Raw genomic sequence first — 23,103 nt, 5'->3', positions numbered from 1 at the left:
ATTATTCTGTATGTTATGTCTAGTTCTCATTGAGATCCATTAGCATGAATGTCAGATTCCAAATTTGATAATTCACTGCTGTGACTTAGCAATGGTGGGTTTCGAATCTTGTAACTCACTGTTGGTACCTCATAAAGGAATTCCAGGCTGCTCTGGCTGGGCTCTGTGAGAGCCTATCAGAGCAGAGCTGGAATGTATAAACTATAGTTTTTGATAGAGAGGTAAGAGAAGACACAGAGAGTGCTGGGGGTGGGCTTCAGGAGGTCAAGTATTTGTTTTTTAATTTGGGACCGAGAGAATAGGCAATGTTATGTAAGGCTCCTCCATTATTTCTCTGCCCCTGAGTAGCAGTTGAAAGCAGAGGCAGATGATTTCGGGTAGCCATAAATAATGTACAATTATAGATGGGTAACATAAAATTATAGATGGCTAAAAACAAATTACGAGGATGTATATCGCCTTGGGGTTTTGAGTGACATCATAAACAACTCAAGGTTTGATTTAATGTGATGCAGAAAGTTGCTGATTATAAATAAATTATGTGAGAACTCAACTGTAATAACATAATTATTACTGTAATAATGTCTTACAGTTGAGTTCTGATGTCACAATGCTTGCTACCTACGCCAGCAGGCAAGCGGAAAGGCAAGTCAGGGAACATAATTAAAGCAGCTGTGTAAAGAGTGAAGAAAATGTTGCTTTCCTTTTTCTGCTCTTTTTTCCAGATCTACAGGGAGTGCAGAATTATTAGGCAAATGAGTATTTTGACCACATCATCCTCTTTATGCATGTTGTCTTACTCCAAGCTGTATAGGCTCGAAAGCCTACTACCAATTAAGCATATTAGGTGATGTGCATCTCTGTAATGAGAAGGGGTGTGGTCTAATGACATCAACACCCTATATCAGGTGTGCATAATTATTAGGCAACTTCCTTTCCTTTGGCAAAATGGGTCAAAAGAAGGACTTGACAGGCTCAGAAAAGTCAAAAATAGTGAGATATCTTGCAGAGGGATGCAGCACTCTTAAAATTGCAAAGCTTCTGAAGCGTGATCATCGAACAATCAAGCGTTTCATTCAAAATAGTCAACAGGGTCGCAAGAAGCGTGTGGAAAAACCAAGGCGCAAAATAACTGCCCATGAACTGAGAAAAGTCAAGCGTGCAGCTGCCACGATGCCACTTGCCACCAGTTTGGCCATATTTCAGAGCTGCAACATCACTGGAGTGCCCAAAAGCACAAGGTGTGCAATACTCAGAGACATGGCCAAGGTAAGAAAGGCTGAAAGACGACCACCACTGAACAAGACACACAAGCTGAAACGTCAAGACTGGGCCAAGAAATATCTCAAGACTGATTTTTCTAAGGTTTTATGGACTGATGAAATGAGAGTGAGTCTTGATGGGCCAGATGGATGGGCCCGTGGCTGGATTGGTAAAGGGCAGAGAGCTCCAGTCCGACTCAGACGCCAGCAAGGTGGAGGTGGAGTACTGGTTTGGGCTGGTATCATCAAAGATGAGCTTGTGGGGCCTTTTCGGGTTGAGGATGGAGTCAAGCTCAACTCCCAGTCCTTTTGCCAGTTCCTGGAAGACACCTTCTTCAAGCAGTGGTACAGGAAGAAGTCTGCATCCTTCAAGAAAAACATGATTCTCATGCAGGACAATGCTCCATCACACGCGTCCAAGTACTCCACAGCGTGGCTGGCAAGAAAGGGTATAAAAGAAGGAAATCTAATGACATGGCCTCCTTGTTCACCTGATCTGAACCCCATTGAGAACCTGTGGTCCATCATCAAATGTGAGATTTACAAGGAGGGAAAACAATACACCTCTCTGAACAGTGTCTGGGAGGCTGTGGTTGCTGCTGCACGCAATGTTGATGGTGAACAGATCAAAACACTGACAGAATCCATGGATGGCAGGCTTTTGAGTGTCCTTGCAAAGAAAGGTGGCTATATTGGTCACTGATTTGTTTTTGTTTTGTTTTTGAATGTCAGAAATGTATATTTGTGAATGTTGAGATGTTATATTGGTTTCACTGGTAATAATAAATAATTGAAATGGGTATATATTTTTTTTTGTTACGTTGCCTAATAATTATGCACAGTAATAGTCACCTGCACACACAGATATCCCCCTAACATAGCTAAAACTAAAAACAAACTAAAAACTACTTCCAAAAATATTCAGCTTTGATATTAATGAGTTTTTTGGGTTCATTGAGAACATGGTTGTTGTTCAATAATAAAATTAATCCTCAAAAATACAACTTGCCTAATAATTCTGCACTCCCTGTATATTGACAAGATGAAAGGTGATATCTATGGCAACATGCTTATTTTTTGTATTCTTGGGCAATTAAAGAAAAGTTAGAATTTTCTTGCATGTTTCTACATCATCTTTTTTTATTTAAAAAAACTAACTTGTTTTAAACTGACTCATATCTTTTTTCAACAAATATCTAACAGCATTTTAATGTGTTTAATTTTCACTAGAGATTCTGTTGTTATTCTTGATGTTTACATAAATGCTCTCTCTTTCATATGAAAGAGTAACATGCCAAGGATTTAAGTGGTTTGCGGGAAAGGTGATGGTATAACCATGTATTATAAGGAATAAAGTACTCCCTGCTGTACATGATAAGTGTATTGCAAGTCACCTAAGTGTTCCATAACATTATAAAGGAACAGTTCTTCAGCCTTGTTTCTTCATGTGTTCAATTAATTCCTCAGTGACTTGCAATATCCTTATATTATATGGTGGGGTACTTTATCCCATATATAATGCATGGGAGCCTGTAATCCCTGTATGAAAGTCAGACTCCAATATCCCAATTACAGTAAAACTGTGATGTCACAATGCCTCCTGCTAGAACCAGCAGCCAAGGTGTAAGACAAGTTATGGAGCATAATTACGACTGCAGTTTAAACAACAAAAGCAAGAATTAGCTTTTCCTTCTCATGATCTGTTTTTGTAAAATTAACAGTGATCATCAGAAAAAAGATATTCATGGGAAAGTTAAATTTTGCACACGAAGAGCCAGATGTATCAAACATTTTTGCATTCGCAAACAGTGGAAATCGAAAAAATTTGGCTGTTTGAGAATGCAAAAATGCCTTTCACAATGTATGAAAGCTGTTCACAGTGCAATTTTAAGGAATCGCAAAAATAGCGATTCCTTAAAAGTGCGACCCCATTTAGAGAATCGCAAACTGCGATTTTCTAAATAGGAAATCACAATTAGAGAATTCCTATTTGAGATTTCCAAAGCACATGTATCAAGCATTTCCTAAATGCGAATTGGGCATTTAGGAAATGCAATTACCACAAATTAAAGTTTGGTGGTAAGCATGTGCAAATTTAAAAAATGCATTATAAATGCATTTTTAAAAATGACATGTAGCGCACACATGCCCCGAAGGCCTGTGTGAGCTTCACATGTCCGTCAATTTTTGGGGGGGCAGAGGGCCCCCAGAACCCTGGGGTTTGCATTACCTACTTTTCAAATTCCTAACTGGAATTCGGAAATTTGGGAAGTTCAAAACCAGTCGCACCTAGGGTTAAATGGAGTCGCATTCTCTATTTGCGATTTGGTAATAGCGTTTGTGAATTTTAAGAAATCGCTATTACCGAATCGCAAATTTCAAACATCCCATTTTGCATTTCTTAAATAGCGATTTCCTAAAATTCGCTATTTATGAAATGCAAACCAGATCTTTGATACATCTGGCCCGAAATGTGATTGCAAGGAATATAGAACCTTTCTACAACTTCTCAGCTACAGCATTCCTTACTCTGACTCAGATTAAACTGATTCTTATATATTTTTGCAACAAACTACTGTTTTTATGATGTGTTTATTTTTGCACTAAAGATTTAGTTTTTATTCCTCATGTCTGCAACAATATTATCTTGTTAAGTTGAGGGAGCAAGAAAGCAAGGATTTAGGGGGTTTGTGGGGAGGGTGATTCTGGGATCATGTATTATAAAGAATAAGATATACTATGCCGTACGTTAAAGGATATTGCAAGTCACCTTGGAATTTATTTTCATGACCTTATAAAGAACCGCACCTCTTCAGCCTCGTGCCTCTATATAGTCATATAACTCCTCTGCCACTTTCAGTGTCCTCCTTGTAATGTATGACAGGGGTATATTCATCCACAAATAATGTGGTGGTGCAGTTTTACAGGGCAGCAATAGGCAATATCTGCAAAGCACCCTCAAGTTTACAGAGAGCTACAGAGAAAAATGTAAACAATTTTTCGTTGAAAGCTGTAGGCACAGCATAAACAGAAAAAAAATTATCTGGTCTACTCACTATCAAAAGAATTAATATTGATGATTTGGTGTATTTTGCTTTCCCCTGAAGAAACAACGTAGCACCAATCCACAACAGTATCTTATTTTTATAATGGCGGGAGAAGGTGACTTAGGGCCAGATGTAGGAACCAGTTTGCGACTCGCAAACGGCAAAAATTGCCGTTTGCGCGTCGCAAACCGGAGTTTCCTATGCAGAAAAGCATTTTGCGAGTCGGGACCGACTTGCAAAATGCATTTCCGACTCGCAAATAGGAAGGGGTGTTCCCTTCCTATTTGCGACTTGCAGTGGTATGCAATTCCATTTGCGACCGAGTGTGCGGTCGGAAATGGAGTCGAAGTTACCATCCACTTGAAGTGGATGGTAACCCACTCGCAAATTGGAAGGGGTCCCCATGGGACCCCTTCCCCTTTGTGAATGGACCCCAAAATATTTTTTCAGGGCAGGTAGTGGTCCAAGGGACCACTACCTGCCCTGAAAAAATACCGAAACAAAAGGTTTCGGATTTTTTTTTTAAGTGCAGCTTAAGGAAAACGGGCTACACTTGTAAAAAAAAAAACTGCTTTATTAGCAAGCAGTCACGGACATGGAGGTCTGCTGACTACAGCAGGCCTCCATGTCAGTGAGTGCCCATAGTCGCTATGGGGCCGCAATTTGCGACCCACCTCATTAATATTAATGAGGTGGGTCTTTGCGACCCCAAAGCGACTCGCAGACGGTGTCTGAGACACCGTTCTGCATAGCAAATTGCGAGTTGCAATTTGCTAGTCGCTCGGACTCGTAAATTGCAAGTCGCAATTTGCTTTGTACCTACATCTTGCCCTTAGACTCTTTTAAGAATAGCATGTAGGTACCTATGATAAGATATGCTGCATAAAAACAATTTATTAATAATAACAACTCATTGTGTTTTATAGCGCTATTGTCAAAAGCACTTCAGATGTAAAAAATCCTTTGTTATTGTTTAATCTAAATTAGTAGTCATGGAATTGACATGAAATAGATGAAAGGCTGATGTGACCATGTTTGCTATTTAATATTTGGAGTCATGATCATTCCTACTCAAGTGTACTATGCTTCCTAGTAAGACAGTCACATACAAAAATGTTAACTGTAGCACTGATTGGGCGGCTATGTTTTTCAGAAAGTGAAGCTTTGCTGTGTAAACACTAAACCCCACATTAACAACCACTGGCAGGCTTGAAATCTTAGATGAAGAGGAAAGAATGAGGCACTTCTTTTTTGTAATAATTGTATCCAGATAGGTTTGTGCTTTGCTTAGAGCAACATTAGACAGTATCAAAAGCAATGGTTGGAATAAGGCAAGCGCCGGAAATTAGCATGGGCTGCATTGCATCATTATGTTTTCAGTGCCATTTCAGCAGGGACCAGTCATAGGCAAATCAGTCCTGGCCCCACCCGCAAGGGGTGATTCAGACTGAACTCCCAGACTAGGTCTCCTCCGAATGGAAAAATAAGCAACGCCAGGCTGTATTTGGCCATCACCTTTACATTTCAGTGTGACACACTCAGAGTGACAAATATCTCTAGGCTCCGGTCTCGCACTCGCTGTGCCACAGGACTCAAACTGCAGCTCACGAATGAGTCCCAACGAGGCTCATATCACATTCCTAGGTTGTTTTCCTGTTCAAAAGAGACGTGATAAGGCAGTTCAGAGTGGGTTGTTCCCCCTGAAGCAGGAACAAGTCCTATTTGCATTTGACTGGTCCCTGTCTGAGGTAGCTTAGTGGCCAACACATGATGGACTACAATGCAGCGCCACGAGCATGCCAGTGGCTGAGACTTTGGCAGTCATTCCACTCCAAATCTGCTTCCGTGTAATACCATTTTGAAATCGGTATGCCGAGACATGGGTTCTGAACTTGTTCTGCCCCATGATTTAAGCTACACCTCACTGATGAATCCAACAAGGCTGAAAGCATTCTGGGGGTGCTTGGTTACTGTCGAGGGGGGACTTTGATGGTAGTCAGGGCTATTCTGTTCTTATTAGAGCAGGTCTAATCCTGATTTCCATACACTGTATTTGGTCCCTTTCTGAGCTGGCACAGTGAGCAAAAAATGATCGGCTAGAATGCAGCCCAGGCAACTGCCAGTGGCTAGACTTTCACAAGCATTCCATCAATCAATTTTGTGTCGCATTGTGACGCACTTTTTGCTAGGCATGCCCAAATAAGCCTCTCGCATCCCCTGTCTCTTTTAAAGGTTGGTAAGGGTAGTTCCACCACTAGCTCTGTGGGAGAAGCCTCAATGGGTGACAGCCACTGGCATTCGGTGACAGGCATGACGTTGGAAGGCCCACCCTTTGTACAGTGGGTAATTCTAACACCATGCCCAGCATGTCTTTACCGACACAGCATGGCGGCCCTGAACCAGAAAAGTGACCATGGAGTCTCATTCGCTGACAGAAATATCCCAGCATATCAGCGGCATTGATTTAAAATTTTTTGTTTTACCGTCTGGCTGGGGCTCTAGCAGTTAAGAGAGTACCTTCACAAAATGGAGCTATTTGGTAACGCCCAGAACAGCATACATTTGGCCATGAGAGCCTGACTTGGAGTGTGGTGGCAAATGAAAACCCTGGAATAAAATTAAAGTGCTAAATCCGAAGTTGAATTTACTAACTGAATTTCCTTCTACAAATTGGAGGATTATTTATAACCACCACAATTTAAATTAGGACCCACATAAGCCATATGAGGCTGCTGTATGTAGTGAGCATTTAGCATGTAGGGAGATGTTGCATGCAGGGAGGATGCATGAGAGTGTATAGTGGAGTACTGTCTGCCTGGTTACAACATGCAGGAAAAGGGGCAGGCTTTGTGGGTCTGGTGACCCCTATCTCTAACCAACGTCTATTTAGCTATGTTTCGCTATGAATAATATCCAGCATAAAATAAGCAAAATGACCGATGAGTCATAATGAAATTGTATGATGTTGCAGCTAAATTGGTAGACCAGGAGATATATTACATATCGGACATGCGTTCTTGATATGTGCTGTGGTACATCCTTAATTCAGTGCAACTCATGCAACCCGGGAATATGCACTTGATAGCCACAAAATGTGCTTTCTCTGAGTAAGCGCAAACTAGTAGCTGGATTTGGAAAGCACAGTAAGGAAAGACAGACCTCCTATTTGAAAATTACAGTTTGTTTTTCACTGCATGTGGCAATCTAGCCTCATTTTCTAGGGAGGTAGGGATAACCCAGCAGGCTGGATGCATTTTCTATCTGAGCGCACTTGTGATGGGATTTCTATGGACTCATTGGGTCCTGGACATACCCCCCTCCTAAGGGGCACACTTGTACTGCACGCTATTTCTCTACAGCTAAATGAGCATGTCGAAGATTTTTTCCTACAAAATTTCTAGTTACTACTCCTGTTCCATGGCTGGAATTTTCAGCTAGCCCTGAGAAAGTGATCTTGATGAAACCCATGTTGGCCTATCTCCTGTTTCTATTCTAATTAGGCAATAATCCCAAGACTTTTTTTTATTTGTTTATTGGCATTAAATAAGGCATCATCAACAGGGTAATCAAACAAGAGGAGGGAAGGATAATGGGGAAAAGGGAGCATAAGAGACATTCATTAAATATCAGTTGATGCGTTCACGTGACTGTCCATATCAAGCAGGCATGCACTCCATAGATGTCGCAGAGTTTGTCGATCTCCTCGGTGACCACATGGAGGCCAAGAGTCCTGGCATGGAAGGCACCAGAACAGATGGGGGATCTGTCTCCCCGTTCGGCTGAGTCACCCTGGCATCCAAAGCAACTTCATATTCCCTGAGTCTCAAATACAACATACGCGGTTCCCAAATGTCTTTTAGTCATGAATGCAGGGGCAGAAGGTCCCAGTGGTGTGTGAGCTGCTCCTGGCAGGAGGCAGCATCCTAGAACCGGACTGCAAACTTTGACCCAGGTCACCTACCCCAATGTATGGTCACCTGCCTTTTAGCCAGAAGGAACTCCATTGCAGTGAAGTGTCGCGCTGCGGGGGAGTATCCCTGATATATCCCAAGAATCCCACTAGCTGGATCTGATCCGGAAGTGACCCGTGATTTGGGCTAGGGCGCCAATGATGTCTGTCCAATTGCGGCCACTTGTTGGCACTCCTAGGCAAGGTGGAGAAATGCGGCCTGTGGGGCAGCTGATGCAGTGCAGATACACAGGGTGCGGTATAATCGGTTCAAGTGGATGAGCCGGAGCCTGTAGTTGGGCGATAGTGCCACAGTCTGACCGCAGCAGTACAGTCACTGTGCATCCATGATGGGGGGATTGAGGTCCAGTTCCCAAGCCATGCGGGCCTCGGGGGCGCACACCGGTACCTTGTCTTGCATTGTGGAGTATAACAAGGTGACCAATTTCCTGGGAGACGGGCTCGTTAAAAGGTGCTTGGGGGAAGGTACAGGGAACGTGTCATGTAGCTTGCGGCATCTAGCGCAAAGTTGGTGACAAAGGAGGGCATCTAGCGCAGAGGGTTGGTGGTCTCTGTGCGCCTCAAAGGGGGACAGGTATTGGTCATCTGTGGAGAGGAAATTTAAAGCGACCACACTTCTGTGCTTATCTTCTGGCACCCTCGTCCTGCAAAAGTGGGAGAATGAGATTGCGCGTCAGTGGCATAGATGAGGCATATAAATGAACACAGCCAGTCACGTCAGTGCAGGCCATGCCAGGAAATGCATGCCACGTTTTCGATCTCCTCGCACAGGGGCTTGCATGGGTGAAATGCTCCAGTGGGAAGGGGCAAGAGAGCCCTGCCTGGTCCGCCTCCACCTGTGGGGCTGGTATCAAGTTAAAGAGAGCCAGAAAAGTATGCATTGGGCTTGTGCACAGAACACGTAAAGGAAGGTAAGGTACGTTCAGGCCGCCTTGCTGGAAGGGCAATTATACCAAGACTGGATGTGAAAAAAGGTGTTAACTATTGGAATACCCCCTCAGCATGCTATCTTTGTTGCACCTTGTATTTATGTAGGGCAATACTGTTTTTGGCTGCCGTAACAGTTATTGTATCCTTCATTTGGCTTCACTTTAGCACATTGGGTGTAAAGACACCTCTTTATGGATTACTGTAATTTTCAAATTTGTGTCAGAATAAAAACTTTTTACATTTTTCTAATTATATGTCTAACATGATTTGCTATACACTGTTGTGTGCTCCAAACATGTTTGGATTTGTGGTGCACAATCATTGCCCCTTCTGACAGTTTCCTTGCCCTGGCACTAACATCAGTATAATAACAAGGTCGTAAGGGCAAGGGTGCATTGGCATGGGTCCATGCTGTTTTGCACGTGAAGGACTGGTCTCCTTGGGATCATGCTAGTAAACACTTAATGCTGGTGTGATCCATATCACACAACAGACTGTTGTACCATAGAGTGCCAGGGTGAAATAGTGGGTGCAACCATGTTTCACCCCGGTCCACTGTGTGTAGTATGCTCAAGGTCTACAAGGTGGCCATGTTTTTTATTTGCCTAGACATAGGCTGAGTGCTGCCTGCTCTGATGTGTAGTGAGCTGCTTTATTGCAATGCTAGAAAGTGCTGCTGCTTTGATCGGTTTGGTTGTGGTCCTCATGGGCTGCGCTCGTGCTCTTCTGTTGTGTAAGCCTTAAGTAGTATTGTAGGGGTAGACATGCTACATCATTAGTGTGCAGTTTCACAAAGAAGTGTATTTCTCCTCTAGGGATCTTCCCAGTGGTATTTCCATCTCTCTGGGATGGATGGAAAGTGCCATGGGGAGCTAACCTTTCCTGCTTTGCTATTTCTAAAGCACAAAATGTTCCTAAAGGCTATCCAGTGTCACTGTTATTCATTCCAGGTGATCTCTGTCGCTCATGCAAGCCGAGCCTTCTCCAATGTATGTGTGTGTGACTAAAGTGAGTGTCAAGGTCGCTCACCCGGCAATCTCTAGTCAGGTAGGGCTGGTTTTATAGCTCATGCCGCACTAGCATCTGGAATTGCTTAGTAAACGTATCCTATTCATTCTAAGTGAGAACAAAGAGAAACACAAAATCTCTCTGAATGCTCCGACGATTCTTTGTATAATCCATGCTTGTTCATTTGTTGTTTTACATCACATGTTTTTGCTGGCACCTCCTATCAAATTATAAGATTTTATACACACAAACTACCCAGAGCGGTGGGGTGTGTGTAAGGAGGCCTTACTCTAATCTGCAAAGGTAACACAACCTGAAGCTTAATCTGTATAAGGCTAGAATGCCGTCCTTTCACTCCAACCAGCATCCTCATAGAATAATTTTCCTAAAATGTTGGGGAGTCACCCGAAAGAGAACTAGAGCAGCAAATTCGGGGCTCGTCGAGATTAGAATGGTGGAGGCTGGTTAGGTGAATGGGCAGACTCAGGAAGTGAAGTGTCTTGTACTCAAACACTGTTTCCAGTTCAAATGAAATGCATTTTAGTATTCTGTATGTAAATACCGACACACTGACTTCCTTTAACATATTGTAAGCAATATAACTTCCACTAAGTTATTTTAATTGCTTACGAACTCATATTTTAGTACTGAGACCTTAGAGGACATTAATTGCTGACCTACGTGCTGATTTGCCCCATGCTCTAACATCCGCATACCGAGGCATTCATAACGCCCCTTTGTACTGACATGCACAATGCACAGCTAACCCACTGCAGACATTACACGTGGGCTGATAATGCACCATTGTCTTGATGTACACCATGCACTAAAATCCTGGCACCGAGTTATTTGGCGCCAGGTGTACAAAGGGTTTTAGTATTCTCAAACACTCTGATTCGGTAGCCCAGGCGGGTTTCAAAGGCGAAACCCTTTTTTCCAATGTACTAAACTCACTTATTGGTTCAGTAAAGTTTTTCCAAACTGCTAAATAGGACGAGGAATGGGTACAGAATCACAGTTCGTGGAAGGCGTTGTGTGGGCTTCGGGTTCAAATTGTGATACAGTATCTGATCAGTGGTGACCTATTCATTAAAGGAAAGTTGACCGGTTTGTTCCCCTTCCTCCTTGTGGGTTGCGGCAAATGTTTCTGGGAAATAGGCAGTGGTCGAGGGGACTGTAGTGTCCTGCTGGACACGTTCTAGTGTTTGGCCAGCCTCTCTGCTGAGGGCTGGCCTCCCACATACACCCCACACCCACCCAACACAGGCGTCACCGGTCAGGTGACCCTGGCAATAAAAAGGCCCGGGCGCACGTGCCCAGGGCCAGTTCCAGATACCACCAAAGTGTGTCCGTGTCGACTTTATTTCAGTAGCATGGGGGCCTAGGGCCCCAACACTACATTGGCGACGAGAGTGGGTCCGATCCCACGTGGCCGCAAAGAGCATCTTCTATGATGTGCCTGGGGGAAAAGCAGGCCGTTGCAGCTCCAGCCCCGCCCGTGGACATAAAGTGGTAGGTGCCAGAAAACCACTATGTGGCTACAGAGCGTTCCGCAGCACTACCAAAACGGCTGCGGTCCCTGAAAATTAAGAAAAGCGCAACGGTGCTAAACAAGCACCCACCGAGCGGTGCGGCGACCACAGCACTACCAAGACGGCTGTGATCGCCGTGAACAGGACGGTGCTGATGCGCACCGAAAGAAGTGAGGTAATGCCCAAGGCCGCCCCCCTATTTGAAAATGCTAAGGTCAAAAGCGCGACCCGCAGCTTGTGAGCAGGCTGCCGGGCCTCGCACAATATCTGAAGAAGTGACGAGCACGAAGCAATGCCGGTGCCAGCCGCCCCTGCCCCCAAGAAAATAATGCGGTCGGCACCTTGTGCCAAGCTACGGCCGCACCACACAAGAAAATGCCCAGGGGCTGCCCCCATCATCCCTGCAATAACGAAGGCAAGAGGTGCTCCCACGCACCACAAAAAGAACGAAAATGCCCAGGGGCTGCCCCCCCCCTCTGTTCCGGCAGTAATGAAAGCATGAGGTGCAGACACGCACCAAAACCAAGAATGAAATAAAATGGTGCATCCACGCACCAAAGTACCAGGTGCCCAGGGCCGCGCCCCCACCTCCAACAAAGGACTAAAGAAGTTAGGTACTCACACGCACCTAGATTGAAAAAAACTGTGCCCGCAGCCCCCACTTCACTAACGTTTATGCCATCTGCATGCCTCTTCAAACGAGGCTGTGAAAAAAAAAAATACTTTTACAAAAAGAAAAAAGAAAAGAAGGAAAACAGCACTTACCTGCCTCTCCAGACTCCAGCAAGGGCCCCCACCAGCCTGAACAGCTCCTCAGCAGCATGTCTTCGCAGCATGGTTTCACCGGCATCTGCTTCAAAACAAACGAGGCCGGTAGGAGGAAGACTGTTCTTCAAGTTGTAAAAGAAGTGCGCTACTGGCATCCAGTGGCCAAAGTTGGTACTGCACCCTACAGCTGTGTTAAAGGGAAACAAGCTTGGATGAAGGCAAGTTTACAGCAGCACTTTCACAAAGTGACTGCTCCAGACCAAGAGTGCCCCCCTGGACGGAAACAACACAGAAGACGGAAACGGCGAAGAAGAAGGAAGCGACACGGACGACGCTGCAAAAGGGAAGAAGAAGACTGCAGCTGTCCCAGCCAAACTGCAACGACAAGAAATGGACGCAAGTGCCACGCGACGCACGAGGAGAGGGCGCATGGACTGCGCAGCCCCTGCCAGCCGTCCACCACCACCGCCAAAAGCACACCACATGCCCCAGCAGTGATGGACATCACCGAAGGACAAGAAAGGGACATGCCAGGCAATATCAAAGGACGCCCAGAAAAAAGAGACTGTCACGTGTGCAGAGAGCTGCACCAGAGAAAGTGACAACACGGAAAAACACCCGCAAAATTGGAGAGAGCACTCGAGAGCGTGACGTAACGCACGGGACAAAAGGCCGTGCAAGCCGGCCTTTCAGCAACACAAGACGGCCACTGTTGGCCCATCACACAGAAGGTCATCAGAAGCGACCAACCCTGCAAAGCACACGCAGGTTCAAGCAAGACTCAGTGCCAAGAAAGCACTGCCTTGAGGCGCAAGCACTGCGCCCTCAAGTGAAGAGGAAGCGGAAAAGAAAGTGACCCTATGTCACTGCCCTGCAACGGGCCAGAGACTCAGCAAGGAGTGTCCTCCCCCACACTGCCTCAAGACGGAGTCGGCAGTGACCCACAACAGGCAAGAGGAGAGTCACACACCCCAAGTGGCATGATGCCACCCAGCAACACTGAGAAATACCTAGTCCTTGGACAGGACAGGACCTTCTAAAGGTCCACACAACAAAGGAGAAGAAAGCGTGGCGCAGCACCACGCTATGAAGAAGGAAGAAAAGAGACTGTGTGACATCACCTGTCACACTGAAACACCTGACGGCCACAGAAGAACAAGAACGGAAGATCAACAGGGTGGAGAGATGGAGGACTCCCACAACAAAGGAAGAGTGCACCCACAGACAAGACAGCCACCGGGGTGTGATGACGTCACTGGAGACAGCTCGGCGGGAGTGCCAAATGTAAGACGCCATGCGCGAACCGCGTACTTACCCCACACGTCAAAGGTGACCATCCAAGCCTCCTGTCATCGGCTGCTTGAAGCAGATGGCACAACTGCTAGCTAAAGGAAGACTGCACTCGCTGTGACGAAGTTACTCCAATCACCCTTACTCCAGCAACATCACTTGTCGTCTAGGTCTCCCAACGACAAATGTCATCATTGCCATGCGCATCACGGTATCCATCAAAGGAGCAGTTAAACAAACATAATGGAGTCCTACACCTCTGCTTTAATGCTCTGAAGAACTAGTCAACCAATGACCAACTGCTCGCCCTATCGGTATCCTGCTCTCGGTGACAAGAGCAAGTCGTGACCCAGATCCATCTACCCCTGTAATTGCACGAGCGACTAGGCTGTGGCTCCTAGGAGGTCTTGCAGCTGCCCTATGTGGCACACAAGCAGCCCCAGCGCAGATCACAAGCAGTCCTGTGACAACCCAGACAAGGGTCCTCTCAAGCTTGAGAGAGGACTGGACATTGCCCCACCGATGAAGTCAAAGAGACAAACAGGGCTGTGCAATGGAGACTCCCAACAGGTCACAGCACACCAAGACTGTCTTCAGTGAATTAACATGACACCAACTAGACACCCTCCTGGCAACGTGATAGATAATTGCCCTGAGTCCGTCTGAGAGCCCGCATGCACCTGATCCATGTCAGCAAGTGCCCTGACCACGGAACATCCACCCTTGTGGTTGCACGAATGATTTGACCATGGCTCCTGTCGGAGAGCCTGCAGCGGCCGGCAGATGGCCCACACGCAGCCCAGCACAGTCCATGCCAATTCAGTGGCAAACCCATCGAAAAGGCCTCGAGGAAGTTCCATAGTGAAGAATCCAAAACCGAGAGGTGGCCTGGAAGCAGCTCTGCCATCAGAGGGTCAGAACATACAAAGGTTTCAGAGGAGGACCTCACAACATCCAAGATGTCATCCGTCTTCAAGGGATTGGCCTTCGTGAAGCCAGGATGTCTTGGCAAGCAGATTCACAGTGGACTCCACCAACGCTCGTGATGCACCCAATTCGAATGATACGCCCTATTTGAACAAATTGAACTGTAAACACCACCAGCCTCGCCATGAGTGCCCACAGGACTGAAGCACGGTGCATCAGTGGACCCTTGTCCAATCATCTGACTGTCAGAGTCCGGATTTCTTCCACACTGTGTTTGTGCCCGGCTGCGACTGGTTAAATTATGAACTCGTGCAGAAGGATCCAGGTGCTCCCAGCTGCACCTGCCCACGGTAATCCTGCGGCCTGCCTTCTCGAGGCCGAGAGACTGATGGTGGTGTTTTTGTTACTGTGTTTTTCTCTTTCAGGTTGGACTTTGTTTTTTGTTCCTCAAAGTTTTGGAGGAATGTAGTGTCCTGCTGGACACGTTCTAGTGTTTGGCCAGCCTCTCTGCTGAGGGCTGGCCTCCCACATACACCCCACACCCACCCAACACAGGCGTCACCGGTCAGGTGACCCTGGCAATAAAAAGGCCCGGGCGCACGTGCCCAGGGCCAGTTCCAGATACCACCAAAGTGTGTCCGTGTCAACTTTATTTCAGTAGCATGGGGGCCTAGGGCCCCAACACTACAGGGACCAATGCCACCTCTAGGAGAATCCGTTGACTAAACATTTTCTTTAAGGAAATCTAGCTGCTTTAAAAAAAGTTTCTTTATGTAAATGTTTTCACAGACATGGTAGTCTGCTGACCCTTGCAGGTTACTATCCCTGTGATTGTATCCAATCTGAGTGGGACGGAATTTGCAACTTATCTAAGGTAGAGTGGATTGTAATAACATCAAATTCATTATTCCCGAAAATCCGTACCAGTTCGCAAACATTTAGTGGACATTGTGCGGCTGCTTTTTGGCTTTTGGTTCTTAGTAGATCTGGCCCCTAGACATCTCTTGTGGTGTATCTCTGTAGTGACTGAGACCATGAACTCATCCCAGTAATGACCAATGGACAGGGCTTGAACTGTGACATGCATTGATGTTTCTGTACTGCTAAGTACAGTATACGGTGCACCTGCATACGGGACAGCTGCAATCACAAATATTCCAGTAATGACAGTATCAGGAAAGCTATTTCGCTGAGAGAGAGAACGTCTGATAGAGAAAGAAACAGAGAGAGAGAGAGACAAAGACGGAGAGATATAGGGAGAGAATCCGGAGAGAGACAGGGGGAGACAAAGAAGGGGAGAGTGAGATTCATAGATGTGTAGATAGATAGACAGATAGACAGACAGACAGACAGATAGACAGATAAATAGATAGATAGATAGATAGATAGATAGATAGATAGATAGATAGATAGATAGATAGATAGATAGATAAAGTTAGTAAAACAGCAGCAATCTCTGTACTAGCAGCAGGTCACCACCTAATTATCAGCATGATAGGTGAATTAGTTAACTAATGACGGTCATATGGATAAGGGAGTTGACTTGACCCCTTCAGACATACAAGTGTAACATGCTGGTCGCCTGTTTCCATCACAGTAAGATTGCTCAGGTTCTTAATGTGTCTATTCCGGCATGCGCCCTACCTTAAAGGCGTCAAGCCCCTGTCTTTGTTGGAGAGAAACTGTGTGTACGCAGCAGATCCGTGGTTTGAATAGTTTCAGGACCAAGAGGACCTTTCGCCTTTTTACGGGTGAGAAAATGATGTGGTAATAAGCATTGTTTACTTGTCAGACATGGTTCCTGATTTTTTTTGGCATCTAACGTGCGCTTTTCAGAATCACTACATAAACGATAAATACAGATTTGCAGCTTCAAACCCTGTGGAAAATCCAAGAGCTGCTGCCGGTTTTTTTTCTATATGCTCTCTCACCTCACTCAAAAAAGAACATAGGATCATAGCAACTTGCCTGCTCTCGCCCACAACACCACAACAAAACTATGTTGATACTGAATGTGCATGAATCTCCAATTACCTGATCTAAAACAGAAACATACTGAAACGTATCTTCTTAGGACAGAAAGCAGGACAGCTCTGCTTTAGCACCTCAAATTACCCCTCCATGCTTTCTCTCTGAGCTATCAATCACTTCCGATGATGCCCTTTTGTGTTACAGCCACAGATGTTTTCACGTGACACAGAGTAACAAAACCTAACTACAAACCCATGGGTGTCCCACGCCTTACAAATATCCATCCCAGTGAAGAGTTAGCAGCATCATTCCTCTAGAAGGTCCCACCTACACCCCGAAGTAGTCCTCTTTCAGGGCCGATTCCTCTTAACATTTTACCTCAGATTCAAAAAATGCTGCGCCCATAATCTCCGTCTCCTGTGTCTTTTTAATTTCTATTGTCAATCTAAAAAAGAGGTAACATTCGGTGTACCAGCATTAACTAAAATGTGAATGGTTTAGTGGCTCATTCTCTTTAAATCTGTATGCACATATGACCCCATTCTTTCAAATGTTAGGTAATTCACTGCTTTACCCAATACAAACATTTTAAAAATAAAAGACACTTGCTTACAGCTAAAACTATGTCCCGTAAGTGGAAAAAATCATCCCACTATTACCATCATGCAAATTCTCACAGTCTCAGCTTACTTTCGGACCCTGATATTGTAGTGATAGCAACGTACAGCTCCATGATGAATGTACCCTATGAACTTGTCTAAGGTCTTTAATGTCAACATTCAGCCAATTAATTTGCTTCAGGTTTAATGGCTGCAATATGAGGTAACTTTTCACAAATTCTATAACAGACTGCCTTTAAGATATCTGTTTTATAGTAGACCTCTGTCTGAACACAACCAGTAACATCAAGCTCAGAAATCATATATCTTTAGTTAATCACTCTGAGTAAAACTGAATTAAGTCCTTCATGCACCAGTAGCTTCCATTCAGCAATACTTTTCGTTACCCCTCCAGGCTGTTTCAGTGGACAGAGTACAATCACCTCTATGTTCTTGCTTACTTCCATGTATTTGGTTCCCAGTGGAATTATTTGTGCTTCTTACAAGAAAACAAGAAAAACTCCAAGGTGAACGACAGGGGAAGTCTATGCTAGGATTCCTTATAACCCCCTTAAATACATTCTTACAAAAAGGATATATCTTGCAAGGAAAGTAGTAGAACAATAATCACAGGCACTAGGCTGCTTTTCATTTATCACAGAATTCTATTCTCGGAGAATTTTTTTTCTAATGGAAAACCTATAGAGGTTTTAATTGACCCTCTTCTCTCAGGCTGCCAACCCAACCTGCCAAGGTATGGGTGCAGTGACAATTACTATATCATCTAATCTCATAAAAGAGCTCCATAGTGGCATGTTCATTGTACTAATGTTATTAAATATGCAAGTTGCCTTTGGTACTGTTGACCAAATAGGTTATACTCCAGAGCATCCCAACAGCGTTAGTTTTCCTTCTCAACCTCTTAGTTTTAGTCCTTTCTATTAAGAAGACATAGGTACAGGAGTGCACTTTTAAAAAACATCTGACATATAATAGATATCAACATCTCATCTTTTTATTTTTACCTTACATCTAACACATATGAGCTCTTTCATTTCCCACCTACATGCACACCAGTCTGCTCCCTTTACATCCCAAATACAGTTCTATACAATTAGGTTATCAGGTAAACTGAGGATCGATTGTACATACACCACAAGTAACTTGCTAACATTAAAAAATGTAGTCCTTCCAACTAAGTCTGTCACAGAATTTCAGAGATTGTCTTACAGACATTGAAAAAAGGAAGTGCCTAAACAAACTCACACACATCCTGACGTGAAAGAAATGTATTAGTCCATAACCATTTTGAATGCTAGTCTCCTTTTTCAATCTTTCAATAACTCTTCCTTTGTTATTATAACTCGTGTAGTGTTAATAGACATAGATTTATCATTTAACCCACAGGTGGTGTTGGTGCCCAAAGCTAATAATTTTCACCCAAATAACAGAGAAATTGTGTTCCCAATTGTTTGCATTAATCCACACATTCTGGCATTCATCTCTAACTTTAGCCTGCTATGTACAGAAAGATCTGTACAATCTAGAAGTCATTCCAGGTTTGAATGTATTGACAAGCAGGCTGTGAGGACCCCTCTAATTCACCTGGCCTGTATTTATTTTCGTGCTGTACTTAACCGCCTGATTTAAGCGAGGACTCCACCCAGCTTCAGTAGCCTTATTTCCTATAATACTAGTTTACACACAATGTTGAGGAGCACTCTGTAGTTCATGTGCAGATCTACTGAAGATCGATCATGACTAAGGTCTGTAATGAGAAATCCATTGGCACCTAGGCAATGGTAAATCACAGCACAAAATACACTACACTACCACATTTGCCCCCTACTGAATGTTTGAATATATTAACAATACCTTCTTTTCATCCTAAATTTCCACTTTCTGTGTCCGACAGAATTCTTTGCGAGATATTCTATACACTTTTAAGGGATTACTTTTGAGTAGCAGTTATATTGTCCAATGTGTGAGAATTAATGTGATTTAATTTGAAACAGGTGACGGGCTACATGATTCAGTTCATTGAGGTTTATGCACCCTCTAAAAACAGTTTGCTGACTTTTTGTGTGGGCCTCCAAGAAGATGACACTTAGGTGTAATTCCCATGCTGTGCCTAAGTCTTTTAACAATATATTCAATGATATACTTATTTACTTTCACTCAAGTTATCAGATCAAATGTTTGCTCCTCAGTTATTCAGAAGAAAAATAGTAACAATAGAATCAGGTCATTCCTGATTTGATGTAGTAGATACATATACGATTGGAATTAAATAATATTCTGGTGCTTCTTTTGTGTATGAGATTAAAAACCCATCTTACCAAAATATGATCTGGCACAGCATATTTTGCAATCTTCGAAGCTACAATTGATTTCAGTTCTTTGGTAATATCTGTCTCAGAGTGACTGATGTTTTCTTTCAAGACAACAAATGCAAATGCACCTGAAAAAAGGTAAGAAAGTGTGAGATGCAGTGATAAATGTAAAATAACCTCTAATAAGATATGCATTTACATCAATGTATGGACTCGTGTGAACAAGATTTGTTTTAGTCTCTAATGCTAATTTCTTATATTTCTAAACATACTTATCAAATGATCGCTCCTGGACTCTTACCTTTGCTTGTGAATGCATTTTTAATTTTCTTTTTTTTGAATATGCAAGGCTGAGTTACAAGCAAACGTTAATTTGATTAAAAAGTGTGCCTTTTTTGATTTGTGTATGAATTAAATTACCTTTCACCAAACATACTTGTTTCTAAATAACCTTAGTGCATAAATCACAGTGAAATATTGTTTTATAGTGGTGGTCTCAGCCTTTTTTTGCATAATCATGCCCAAACATTTTGCCTCCAACTTTCTGTTTTTTTAACCTGTTTTTGTTGGTGCTTTAGGACTCTGCACACACTACGACTGCTAATCATAGCTAAAGTGCTTTTGCTTTCTCCTGTAAACACAGTAGAATTGCTTACATCCAAATGGTACATATATTTTACTTGTACATTACTAGTTAAGTAGTACTACATGTACCCAGTGCCTGCAAATTAAATGCTAGTAGTGAGCTTGCAAGGTTGTGTGTCGGAACAACACAGGTCTTTAGCACGCCTGCCTTAAGAACGCAGCCCAAACCACAAATGTGTCTCTGCAACACATTCTTTTACCACGCAAGTCATTACAACGACTTGCCTTGGGGAAAGCGCTGGACTTTGGAATAGTATAGTTTACTATTCCAACTCCAGCCAGCGTCACAGTAGGGAAAGTGTTGGACTTTAAGTCCAACATCAGTCCAACAAAACTTTCCCTAAGGCAAGTCGTTGTAATGACTTGAGTGGTAAAGGAATGCGTTGTAAAGACACATTCGTTGTTGAGGCCGCATTGTAAAGGCACAACATGACTCGAGCCGCGCTGTTAAGGCTGTTTCCCGGCCTGCAGCACTTATTGTGGGACCCACTTAAACAGCACTTTAAACTTGTCTCATACCTGCCACTGCAGCATGTGAGTGCAGGGTTCAACTGTCAATTTAACCTGGCAAAATAACCTTTTTGCCAGGCCCAACTGATCCTTTTTAATACATGTAACTCACCCCTATGGTAGGACTTTGCCAGGCCAGAGGTGCAGAGTAGTTAAAACGTTAGACATGTTTCTTTATGTTTTACATGCCCTGGTAGTGAAAAACTCCTAAATTTGTTTTTAACTACTGTAATGCCTATCCTATAACATTTAATAAGTGCTAACTTTCAATTGGAAGCAGGTACGCAAGTCACGTTTTGGTATCTGAAGAACTGAAGTTAAAAATCCTCTTTAATGGCAAAGGCAGACTTTTAGTCACAATTGTGACAATTCTGAAAACGCCACTTTTAGAAAGTTGGCATTCTCTTGTCCTAACAGTTTGCTGTTTGCTATCTCTCTCCTGGGTCATATGGCTAGGTGTAGTTTGCATTTGGACATTGTGTACTTCTCCCAGACAGTGAGACACAGAGAATCTATTTACTGGCAAGATGGACAACTCTGAGTTAACAAGGGGGAAGACCTGTCTCCTATCACACTTGCACATCACAAAGGCCCTGCCTAAGCACTTTCAGAAAGGGTTTGACACTAGTCTATTGTGATCCTAGACAATCTAGGCCATGTCAGGGAGGCAGGAAATCCAAAGCATCTTGGAGGGCATGGAAACCTCTAGAAGCTTTGCCTATTTAAAGGGGCAGCCAGGTATAAATACTGGACCTCAGAACCCCAGATCTTCAGTACACATCTGGACCCGTGGAAGACTTAAGAGAAGGACTGCCACTCTACTGCACACCCACCTGAGTGAAGGGCTGGACTTGCATCTTCAACCCAGGACCACCAGAGTGATTCCAAGGACTAGTCGGCTAATCTCCTGATCAGAAACATCAGGGACAGAACAGGCTTACTCCACCTTCTAACCCAGCACCTGGACTCTGCCAGCTTTGAGTCCTACCCTCCCTAGTAATGCCACCCTAGTCCTTGACCCTTGGAAGTAGAGCTGAAGGTGCTCTACCTGCTCCAACTGTGACCAATGCATTGAAGCCGCAGCGCAACGCATCGCTGACCAGCAGTGGAGCCGCTGCTTGATGCATTGCCTCATCATACTCCACATCGGAACTGCTGCATAGTTCATTTCTGTTGAGGGCTTGGCATCACTGCCTGCAGCCTTCCAGGAACCACTGCTGCCCAATGCATCCTTGATGCAGGCCTTCACATCGCAAGCACCTCGTTGGTGGCATTGTCGACGGCAAAACAGGACTCTGCCCCACAAGCCCTGCAGCTTCTTCAAAACTAGCCAGTGCGCAATGCATCTCATTGCAGAACTTCGCATCACAAGCACCTTGCCGATGCATCATCAATGGCAACGCAATACCTTTCATTGTGGCTTAGCAGCACCTGGAAATCACAGCTGCATGACGCATCCTTCTTGCACAGGACTTTGCATCACTCTACAACCAGGATTTCAGATACTTTTGTTCAGCAGTCCTTAATGGGTCCCTGTAGCTTGCCTGCGCTCCAGTGCTACTTTTCTAAATAGGTGTGGGATTTTTTAGTGTTGTGTTTCACTTTATTACAGTTTAAAGTGCTGCATAAAGACCTTACTCATTGCCTCCTAGTTAAGCCTGACTCCTTTTGTGCCAATCTACCAGAGGGTTAAGCACAGGTTAATTTGGTGTTTGCTTGTGACTACACCCTGACAGCAATTGTTGTTGCTGCTTGAGTAAGGTTACACCCCTCTCAAACTAGTACTCAATTTCTTACTGTTAGACCTGACAGCCTTAGGGTGGTCCGCCCCCAACTTTTTTCCTCCCTCCCTCCCTCCACGTTTCTGACACTGTTTTTGCTGGTTTTAGGACTCTGCACACTTTACCATTGATAACCAGTGCTAAAGTGCTTGTGATCTCTCCCTTAAAAAAGTGTATTACATGTGCCCAGGGCCTATAAATTAAAAGCTACTAGTGGGCTTGCAGCACTGATTGTGCCACCCACATAAGCAGCCCCTTAACCATGTCTCAGGCCTGCCATTACAAGGCCTGTGTGTGCAGTTGCACTGCCACTTCGACTTGGCATTTAAAAGTACTTGCCAGGGCTTAAACTCCACCTTTTCTATACATAAGTCACCCCTAAGATAGGCCCTGGGTAACCCATAGGGCAGGGGGCTATGTAGGTTAAAGGCAGGACATGTACACATGTTTTATAGGTCCTGGTAGCGAAAAAGTCCTAAATTAGTTTTCCACTACTGTGAGGCCTGTTCCCTTCATAGACTAGCTCTAGG

The 23,103-nt window shown here is 44.2% G+C and overlaps 1 protein-coding gene across 1 annotated transcript in view; it reads right to left on the bottom strand.

The window, feature by feature from the left end:
* Positions 1-23,103, bottom strand: part of ACSS1 (acyl-CoA synthetase short chain family member 1) — a 637,137-nt gene that overhangs the window by 4,916 nt on the left and 609,118 nt on the right. Inside the window, exon 13 of the mRNA XM_069235038.1 lies at positions 19,644-19,765. Coding sequence (XP_069091139.1) covers positions 19,644-19,765 — 122 coding nt within the window. The remainder of the gene's footprint in view (positions 1-19,643; positions 19,766-23,103) is intronic.

Source organism: Pleurodeles waltl, chromosome 5, assembly GCF_031143425.1.
Source record: "Pleurodeles waltl isolate 20211129_DDA chromosome 5, aPleWal1.hap1.20221129, whole genome shotgun sequence".
Taxonomy (NCBI): Eukaryota; Metazoa; Chordata; class Amphibia; order Caudata; family Salamandridae; genus Pleurodeles; species Pleurodeles waltl.
The sequence above is the reverse complement of the archived record's forward strand: the minus strand, read 5'-3'. Positions and strand labels throughout refer to the sequence as shown.